This window comes from Calidris pugnax, unplaced genomic scaffold (genome assembly GCF_001431845.1).
Source record: "Calidris pugnax isolate Ruff unplaced genomic scaffold, ASM143184v1 scaffold20, whole genome shotgun sequence".
Lineage (NCBI taxonomy): Eukaryota > Metazoa > Chordata > Aves > Charadriiformes > Scolopacidae > Calidris > Calidris pugnax.
The window spans coordinates 27,218,996-27,228,962 of NW_015094510.1; the positions used below are offsets into that span (position 1 = coordinate 27,218,996).

Consider the following 9,967-nt stretch of genomic DNA (forward strand, 5'->3'; position numbering starts at 1 on the left):
GGCCAGGAGGGAGCGGGGCAGCGGCCCCAGCCAATCAGCGCCCCGACAGCCCGTGACGCGCAGGGGCGGGGCCCCCAGCCCGCAGGCCTCCCTGCGCTCGGCGGCGGGGGAGGCCCCAGCGGGGCGGCGGGATCCCGACGGGGCAGCCCCGGGGCGGGCTCTCCTCTGGCCCCGGGGAGCCCCGGGCCTGTCAGCGAGGGGTCCCCCGGCGTCCCCCGCTTCCGAAGCCTGACCAGGGCCCCTCCGGAGGAGGGAGGGGGTTCCCGGCGGCGCTGGAGGGCAGGCGGGCGCTGCTGCCCTGTCCGGTGACCGGGGGGGCCCGGCTTCTGCGAATAAAAAGACAAGAGTGCGCGGAGTGTCCCATCCAAAGGTCCCATTCCTTGCCCTCGGCCGCATGAAGTTCTGGGGAAACGCAGAAGAGACATGTAGATGGGCACCTGGTGAGAAGGTCCTGTTGGGGAATGGGGTTTCTCTCTAGGAGAAGAAAAAAACCTTTTAATTTTCAGAGTGTTTTGCATGTTGAAATGCAGAGAGAGCTGGGGCTGTGCAGCCTGGAGAAGGCTCCGGGGAGACCTTGTAACAGTCTTCCAGCACCTGAAGGGGCCTACAGGAGAGACAGGGAGGGACTCTTTATCAGGGAGTGTAGCAATAGAATGAGGGGTGAAGGTTTTAAACTGAAAGAGGGGAGATTTAGATTAGATACTAAGAAGAAATTCTTTACAGTGAGGATGATGAGACACTGGAACAGGTTGCCCAGAGAAGCTGTGGATGCCCCATCCCTGGAGGGGTTCAAGGACAGGCTGGATGGGGCTTTGAGCAACCTGCTCTAGTGGGAGGTGTCCCTGCCCATGGCAGGGGGGTTGGAACTCGATGATCTCTAAGGTCCCTTCCAACCTAAACCATTCTATGATTTTATGAAAATAATAGCTTGTTTTGTTTTGTTAATGTAACATGCAGGAGTGTGGCGTATGAAGAAATCACAGACTCGTAGGCCATGCAGTAAGCAAATCCAAAAATCCAATTCGACCATCTTTATTGATACACAGAGAGACTTATATACACCAAGACACAAACCTACTCCCCCCATAATGCCCAATGATGGACTTACAAAAATATTTTGTTACCTTCTACTGAGCTTATCACAATAACAATTATTCTACTATCAAGACAGGTTTTGGTTCCCAGTCTGTGGCTCTGTTTTTTGTCAGGATGTGTTCCAGGATGCAAAACTTGTGTTTCTCACTCCTCCCCTGCTCTCAAGGTCACTACTGGCACACACTGTTGCTCCAGATGCAAGTAAATCTTAACTATGGGAGTGACCTTTAACTGAGCCCACATCTCCCCCTCTTTTAAAGTTCAGAACATAAGTGGCTTTATCTAATAGTTCCTGAGGTGTGATACCCAGGAGATTCCACCTTTTTTGTTTATAAAGCATATTTTTCAGAGTAAGGTGAGAACGCTCTATAATTGCTTGACCAGTCAGAGAATGGGGAATACCTGTAAAGTGCAGGATACCCCACTCATCTCCCCCTCTTTTGTTAGTTAGAATAGAAATCAAAGCAAGGGTCATCACAACCTGGCACTGAATACCACACGTCTAATTAATTGAACCTAGGAACCCAAAAAGAAAGAAAATTAAACAAAAGAACAAAGCAGCTTCAAGTGTCTGTAATCACGTACTACAGTAAAAACTAACCACTCAAGAACACACTTAACCCTTTTTTGGTATTTTCAACTTCATCCTTAGGAAGTCTCACTAAATACCCTACACCATCTTTCCCTTGCCATTCACAAATAAAATTAACAGGTATGCATAATTCGGGTTATTTTCTAAAAGAATAATAGTCATATAACTTCCTAATGCTAAATCAACATGTGTAATACAGTTCTTAAAGAAAAGGTTTGTGCTTCTAATGAATACAAACTATCATTAAAGGTTACATTAGGATTACAAACTAATGCAAATACATATAAGAGAGAATGGGGAATACCTGTAAAGTGCAGGATACCCCACTCAGCTAAAAAAGTTTTTGTTTGTCTAGCAACATAGCCTGGCCCGTTATCAGTCTTAATTTTCTGTGGAATACCTAAAACAGTGATTGCATAGATCTGTTTTAATGCTAGAATGATTGTCTTTAGAATCCAAGGAATTTTGTCTTTGAGGATACAACCTCAGACATGGTCTCTGAGCCAATTGTTGCAAATCTTACAATTTTTGCAGGTTGCATGCTGGAAATACAGGACGAATATGGGATAATACCCTCCTCGTCGGTATTGCTTGGACTTGGCAAAGTGACCACAGTGTAATTAGTTTTGCCATTTAGTTTTAATCCAACGAGATGTAACTGAGCAGTAAAATTAATATAAGGAGATTGATTCTCAGGCCTAGTAACATTGGCCCATGTGACACACATGTAAGTCACTACAAAATATCTGGCTAGCCTTAAAGGAATTGTTAAGATCATCACAAGATGGTAGTAATAAAACTCCTCTCATCCATCTCGTATCATTATTATTTAAGGTGATGTTAGATCCCACCTAAACACAGGCAAGACATACATATGATAATGCGAGACACATTCAACATGATTAAACCTGAGGAAGATTAGAATCTTCCTTCTTATCTTTGTCTTGAGAGACATCTTCGACAGACTCTGCATTGGCAGGCTTGATATTTTTCACAGGTAACCAGTATGGTCCTGTGGATAAAGAAACCCAACCATAACCACGTCCCCATGCCAACAAGGGTACTGGACCCATCCATTTTCCTGACTGTAAGTCTTTATCAAATACAGTAGGCTTCATATTTGTCTGATCTGGCAAACCATATCACCATTGATTAGCAGTCAAATTGTCAGCACGCGTAAGATTCATAAAGTTCAGAACATAAGTGGCTTTATCTAATAGTTCCTGAGGTGTGATACCCAGGAGATTCCACCTTTTTTGTTTATAAAGCATATTTTTCAGAGTAAGGTGAGAACGCTCTATAATTGCTTGACCAGTCAGAGAATGGGGAATACCTGTAAAGTGCAGGATACCCCACTCAGCTAAAAAAGTTTTTGTTTGTCTAGCAACATAGCCTGGCCCGTTATCAGTCTTAATTTTCTGTGGAATACCTAAAACAGTGATTGCACGAAGCCAATGGCGACAGACATCTTTAGCCTTCTCTCCCCTGTGTGCAGAAGCAACAATAAACCCAGAAAAGGTGTCAACAGTAACGTACAAAGCAAAGAACTCCAAATGCAGAAATATGAGTAACATCAGTTTGCCATAGTTCATTGGGCTGCAATCCAGGAGGATTAGATCCAGTCTGTGTAGGAAGCGGCAGGAGACGCTGACAATCTGGACAGGCAGAGACGATTTCTCATGCCTGCTGCAGTGTGAGCTGGAAATCCTTGGAGAGTGCCTTGGCATTCTGATGATAAAATTCGTGGGAGAGTTGAGCCTGTTGAAGTTTCTTAGATACCACAACAGTCATAGCAAAAGGATCAGCAACAGCATTACCTTTAACCATGGGTCCAGGCAATGTAGTGTGAGAACGTAAATGAGACACAAAATAAGGATGAGCCCTCCGTGAAATCAATGTGTACAGTCTGGAGAGGAGATTAAACAAGTCCTGATTCGCAGCTTCCTTTAAAAAGGATTTTTCTAATCTTTGTATAATACCAAACACATAGGCAGAGTCAGTGACAACATTAAGGGGTTCAGCAGCAAATAAACTGAATGCATGGATAGCAGCTGCAAGCTCAACCGACTGAGTAGAACCTGACTGAAAAACAACAAGAGTGTTGCCACCCACGTGTGGCCTCTTGCCAGAGCAGTAAAATTAATATAAGGAGATTGATTCTCAGGCCTAGTAACATTGGCCCATGTGACACACATGTAAGTCACTACAAAATATCTGGCTAGCCTTACAGGAATTGTTAAGATCATCACAAGATGGTAATAATAAAACTCCTCTCATCCATCTCGTATCATTATTATTTAAGGTGATGTTAGATCCCACCTAAACACAGGCAAGACATACATATGATAATGCGAGACACATTCAACATGATTAAACCTGAGGAAGATTAGAATCTTCCTACTTGTCTTTGTCTTGAGAGACATCTTCGACAGACTCTGCATTGGCAGGCTTGATATTTTTCACAGGTAACCAGTATGGTCCTGTGGATAAAGACTTGAGGGAGTTAAGCAGACCGTGCTTCGGCAGAGTGTAAAGTATCCAACCATAACCACGTCCCCATGCCAACAAGGGTACTGGACCCATCCATTTTCCTGACTGTAAGTCTTCAGATCAGTTCCTCAAAGTTGCTGGCATCGCAGTCGACCTGCAGAAATTAATCTCACAAACATCTCAAGCAAAGTAGTTACAGTTTTTGAAAATGAATGAGGAAGGAAAATCCATTCTAGTACTAATAGCTGTTGTTCCTTTTCATCCCATTGACCAATAAGCGCATATGGCTGAAAAGAATTAGGGATTAAAAATAGACGAACAGGTAAACTTAAACCATACCTGGATGCAAAGGCTGTATTAACCCTTTCTGCTACAATCTGCAATGCTTGCGAAGCTTCCCCGGTAATTGATCTCGGGGATGACAAATCAGAATCGCCTTTCAAAAGGCCAAACAGGGGAAATAATAATTCTGTAGAAATCCCCAATAAAGGCCGTAGCCTATTAATGGTTCCAAATAATTTTTGTAGCTCATTCAATTTAGTTACTGTATTGACAATTTGTATGGGTTGTGGAATAATTGTTTTATCTAAGATTTGCCATCCCAGATATCTCCAAGGTGGTATAGACTGTACCTTCTCAGGTGCTATCCGCCTTGGCATCCTGATGATAAAATTCGTGGGAGAGTTGAGCCTGTTGAAGTTTCTTAGATACCACAACAGTCATAGCAAAAGGATCAGCAACAGCATTACCTTTAACCATGGGTCCAGGCAATGTAGTGTGAGAACGTAAATGAGACACAAAATAAGGATGAGCCCTCCGTGAAATCAATGTGTACAGTCTGGAGAGGAGATTAAACAAGTCCTGATTCGCAGCTTCCTTTAAAAAGGATTTTTCTAATCTTTGTATAATACCAAACACATAGGCAGAGTCAGTGACAACATTAAGGGGTTCAGCAGCAAATAAACTGAATGCATGGATAGCAGCTGCAAGCTCAACCGACTGAGTAGAACCTGACTGAAAAACAACAAGAGTGTTGCCACCCACGTGTGGCCTCTTGCCAGACAACAGCACCCTTGCCCGTTCCTCCTGAGCCGTCAATGAATGCCGTTCGGGCACTAGGGATTGGCAAGGATTGCTGTAAAAAAAGAGGCTGCAGAGGAACATCCTTGAGGGAGTTAAGCAGACCGTGCTTCGGCAGAGTGTAAAGTATTTTACCAAGGTAGTCTGCAAAGGCTGCCTGTAAAGATAAGCTCTCACGAAGCATTACCCTAAAATCTTCCTTGGTGATGTACATATGAATGAAATTCAGATCAGTTCCTCAAAGTTGCTGGCATCGCAGTCGACCTGCAGAAATTAATCTCACAAACATCTCAAGCAAAGTAGTTACAGTTTTTGAAAATGAATGAGGAAGGAAAATCCATTCTAGTACTAATAGCTGTTGTTCCTTTTCATCCCATTGACCAATAAGGCTGAAAAGAATTAGGGATTAAAAATAGACGAACAGGTAAACTTAAACCATACCTGGATGCAAAGGCTGTATTAACCCTTTCTGCTACAATCTGCAATGCTTGCGAAGCTTCCCCGGTAATTGATCTCGGGGATGACAAATCAGAATCGCCTTTCAAAAGGCCAAACAGGGGAAATAATAATTCTGTAGAAATCCCCAATAAAGGCCGTAGCCTATTAATGGTTCCAAATAATTTTTGTAGCTCATTCAATTTAGTTACTGTATTGACAATTTGTATGGGTTGTGGAATAATTGTTTTATCTAAGATTTGCCATCCCAGATATCTCCAAGGTGGTATAGACTGTACCTTCTCAGGTGCTATCTGAAGTCCGTAGCATTCCATGGCCAATTTCACCTCAGCAAATGCAGATTGTAACTGAAACTCATCAGGTGCAGCAATTAAAATATTATAATATTATAATAAACAATAAAATTAAAATATGTACTGATAAAACAACAGAGTAGGAAATTGTGTTTTCCCTGGTTTCAAAGCAGAATAAACAACAAATTGACAAACAGTTGGACTATTTTTCATGCCTTGAGGAAGCACTACCCAATGATATCTCTCCATAGGCCCTTCATTGTTAATAGAAGGTACAGAAAAAGCAAAATGTGGACAATCATCAGGATGCAGAAAAATTGTAAAGAAACAATCCTTTAAATCAATGACAAGCAGATTCCAAGAGTGTGGTACGATTGCACAATTCAGCATTCCCGATTGCAGTGCACCCATTGGAGCTATAACATCATTAACTGCCCCTAAATCCTGCAATAATCTCCATTTGCCTGATTTCTTAGGTATTACAAAAATTGGAGTATTCCATGGGCTTGTAGAAGGGACAATATGTCCTAACTGCAATTGTTCTGCAACCAGCTCTCGTGCTCGCTCCAGCCACTCACCTCTGAGGGGCCACTGATCAACCCAAACAGGGGAATTAGTTAACCATGTAAGTTTGAGCCGTGGCTGGACATCAGCGACCCCAATCAAAAATGTGTTGTTAAAAGCAAACCCCATTGTGAAATCAAGTCACGGCCCCATAATGTACAGGGTACTGGTAAAATGTATGGTTTCAATTTAGCTATTTTCCCATCCGGTCCTTCAACCAGCAGAGATTGTAGCGATTGTTGAGGAAGCTGAGTTCCTCCAACCCCAGTAATTAAAGCAGCTGTGTCCACAACAGGCCATTCAGATGGCCAGTCAGAATTACAGATGATAGAAATGTCTGCTCCAGTGTCTATCAACCCTGAAAATTCTTTACCATTAAGCCGACAAGTAAGAAAGGGTTGTTGAGTCGTGATGTGCTGAGTCCAATAAATCAGTGGAGATCCTGTACTCCCGAAACCTCCTGCTCCACGGACTGGTGCTGATGCAGCAGCATCGTCTGTTAAAGGAGACAAACTAGGGAGAGGCATTAGTTGAGCAATGTGTTCACCTGCTGGTACGGTACAGGGAGGATTTGGAGTCCATACCATGATTTTAATTTCTGCCTGATAGTCACTATCAATAATCCCAGGTAAAATAAACAAACCCATCTTTGTAGCCGCAGACCGGCCCAGTGACAAAGCGTGTCCGTTACACGGCAGTGGCCCTTGCAGTCCTGTCGGTATCGGGGGCACAGAAGGATCATTTACGTTTGTTGTGGCGGCAGTTGCCACGTCCAGCCCGGCACTCCCGGGGGTGGCACGGCGGGGGTGATCCCTGCACGGCTTGTCCGTTCCCCTGCTGGGGTGCTAATTGCAGCATCTTAAACAAACCCATCTTTGTAGCCGCAGACCGGCCCAGTGACAAAGCGTGTCCGTTACACGGCAGTGGCCCTTGCAGTCCTGTCGGTATCGGGGGCACAGAAGGATCATTTACGTTTGTTGTGGCGGCAGTTGCCACGTCCAGCCCGGCACTCCCGGGGGTGGCACGGCGGGGGTGATCCCTGCACGGCTTGTCCGTTCCCCTGCTGGGGTGCTAATTGCAGCATCTGCCCTTGGGCCCTGTTGGGATGGCGTGGGGCACCGGACCGCGCGCCCCTCTTGGCGCTTCCCGACCGCGGAGTGGGTAAAGGATCACCATTTTTATCATATTTAGAGTGACACTGATTGCTCCAGTGATATCCTTTCTGGCACCGAGGACATAATTCATTTGGAATTCTATCCCTCCTTCCCCTTTGTTTTGGGCAATCCCTTTTCATGTGTCCGTGCTGCCCACATGAAAAACATTGAACAGCAGCACGAGCCACAGTTAGTTTTCGAGCCAGTGCCGTCGCTAACACCTCAAATCTGTGCTCTTCCATTCCTACATGCTGGCACACTTTAATAAGATCATTCAGAGCGGTAGCCTTGCCACGTACAGGGTCTAAAGCCCCGCGGCGTTGAGTGTTAGCATTTTCCACTGCTAATTGCATTAACAAAAGTTCAGCAGCTTGTGGAAGTTGCTGTCGAGAAAGAGCTGTCTGCAGAGGGTCTGTGGAGTCGGTGTGAGGCTCCTGTGCTCCCTGGTGGGTACTCCCAAGGGACCGCTCTGTACGTTCACCCTCGGGAACTCGCTTTAAAGCCCGTAAGGCCAGCGCAGATACCTGCTGGAAAACTGATCTGTCCATTTGAACTTGCGCTGCTGGACTTGCATATCGCCCTTCTCCCATCAAGTGATCAGCCCCGATAGCGTGCCCAGCTGCCAAATTATCTAATGCTTGGGCAGCAACCAGCTCACGATACTCTGTTAACCAGATGGAATATTGCCCTGCTGTTAACACCAACTTTAACACTATTTTCCAATCTGCAGGAATCATAGTACACGACGCCGATATCGCTTCCAGCAAACTAATAGTAAAGGAGGATTGTAAACCATTTTCCTTAACGGATTTTCTTAACTCTTTGATAACTTCATATGTCAGCATCTCATAGCGAGGAGGCTGCTGGGGTCTATAGATAGCAGGCAGAGCTTGAAACATTTCCATATCACCATCTTGCAAAGCCCTTTTTCTACACTCTTCCACGAACTCCCGTCTTGCCTTATCATGAGAATTATTAGGAGGCACGTCCAGAGAAGGAGCATAAGGCGGCGGACGTGTAAGGGAGGCACGACCAGCAGTCAGTCGTTTAGTTCTTTGTAAAATCTGATCTGCGGTTGGCGCAGAAGCCACCATAGCTTTAACCGGAGTTAAGGGCGGGTATAAATCAGGCTCTTGATCAGAGTCAATAGGACCTGGATCAAAGAGATCCTCAGGTATCTCTGAGTCTAAGTCGTCGGCTGCTCCTCCCGTAGCAGTGAACGGCAGCTGCTGAGCTGAGTCACAGACAGGCTCAGCGTCAGGGGCTGAACCAGCAGGAGCCGTGTCCTCCAATAAATCAGCCGGTGGAGGTGGAAAATCTGAGTTAGCAAACACTTCATGGGTAGGGAGGAATGTTCTTAATGCCGTATATATGATACCCCATGCGACGATATTATCGGGATTAACATCTTGATCAACAATTAGTCGCGCTTGCAAGCGTTCTCCCACTTTCTGCCAGTCAGAGAGATCGTAAGACCCGTTGGGGGGGTACCACGGACAATTATCCCGAATCCATACTAAAAGCTGTATAAGTTTAACAGGCTGTAACATTAATCCTTGTTCCTTAACGATTTTCATTAAAAGTGCTTTATGTATTTGCTGCGCTTTCGTCGCAGACTGCCCCATTATAATAATCCCTTCCCCGGCCCCGCGCTGGGCTGACCTTGTATCGTGCAGCGATGAGTATATAGGAGCTCCTTGGCGATCGACGGCTCACAGGGGTATCCTCACAGGGGTATCCAGCTCACAGGGGTATCCTCACAGGGGTACCCGGCTCACGGGGGCACGCCACCAGTCCTCGACCACCGTCCTGCTGAATCTTTAACCCGATTCGGGCACCATTTGTGGCTTATGAAGAAATCACGGACTCGTAGGTCATGCAGGATTTAAGCGAATCCAAAAATCCAATTCGACCATCTTTATTGCTACACAGAGAGACTTATATACACTAAGACACAAACCTACTCCCCCCATAACGCCCAATCATGGACTTACAAAAATATTTTTTTACCTTCTACTGAGCTTATCACAATAACAATTATTCTACTATCAAGACAGGTTTCGGTTCCCAGTCTGTGCTCTGGTTTTTGTCAGGATGTGCTTCAGGATGCAAAACTTGTGTTTCTCACTCCTCCCCTGCTCTCAAGGTCACTACTGGCACACGCTGTTGCTCCAGATGCAAGTAAATCTTAACTATGGGAGTGACCTTTAACTGAGCCCACACAGGAGGAAAAAAAAAAAAAA

At 45.1% G+C, this 9,967-nt stretch overlaps 1 protein-coding gene across 1 annotated transcript; it reads right to left on the minus strand.

The window, feature by feature from the left end:
• Positions 1–7,534: 7,534 nt before the first annotated feature.
• On the minus strand, positions 7,535–9,349 carry LOC106902353 (endogenous retrovirus group K member 9 Gag polyprotein-like). The gene has a single exon (XM_014965756.1). The coding sequence runs from the start codon at positions 9,347–9,349 to the stop codon at positions 7,535–7,537; it is 1,815 nt and encodes a 604-aa protein (XP_014821242.1).
• Positions 9,350–9,967: the final 618 nt, after the last annotated feature.

Bases quoted from the DNA above. Each gene is read 5' to 3' on its own strand.
- LOC106902353 (XM_014965756.1), bottom strand. From the start codon at position 9,349: ATGGGGCAGTCTGCGACGAAAGCGCAGCAAATACATAAAGCACTTTTA.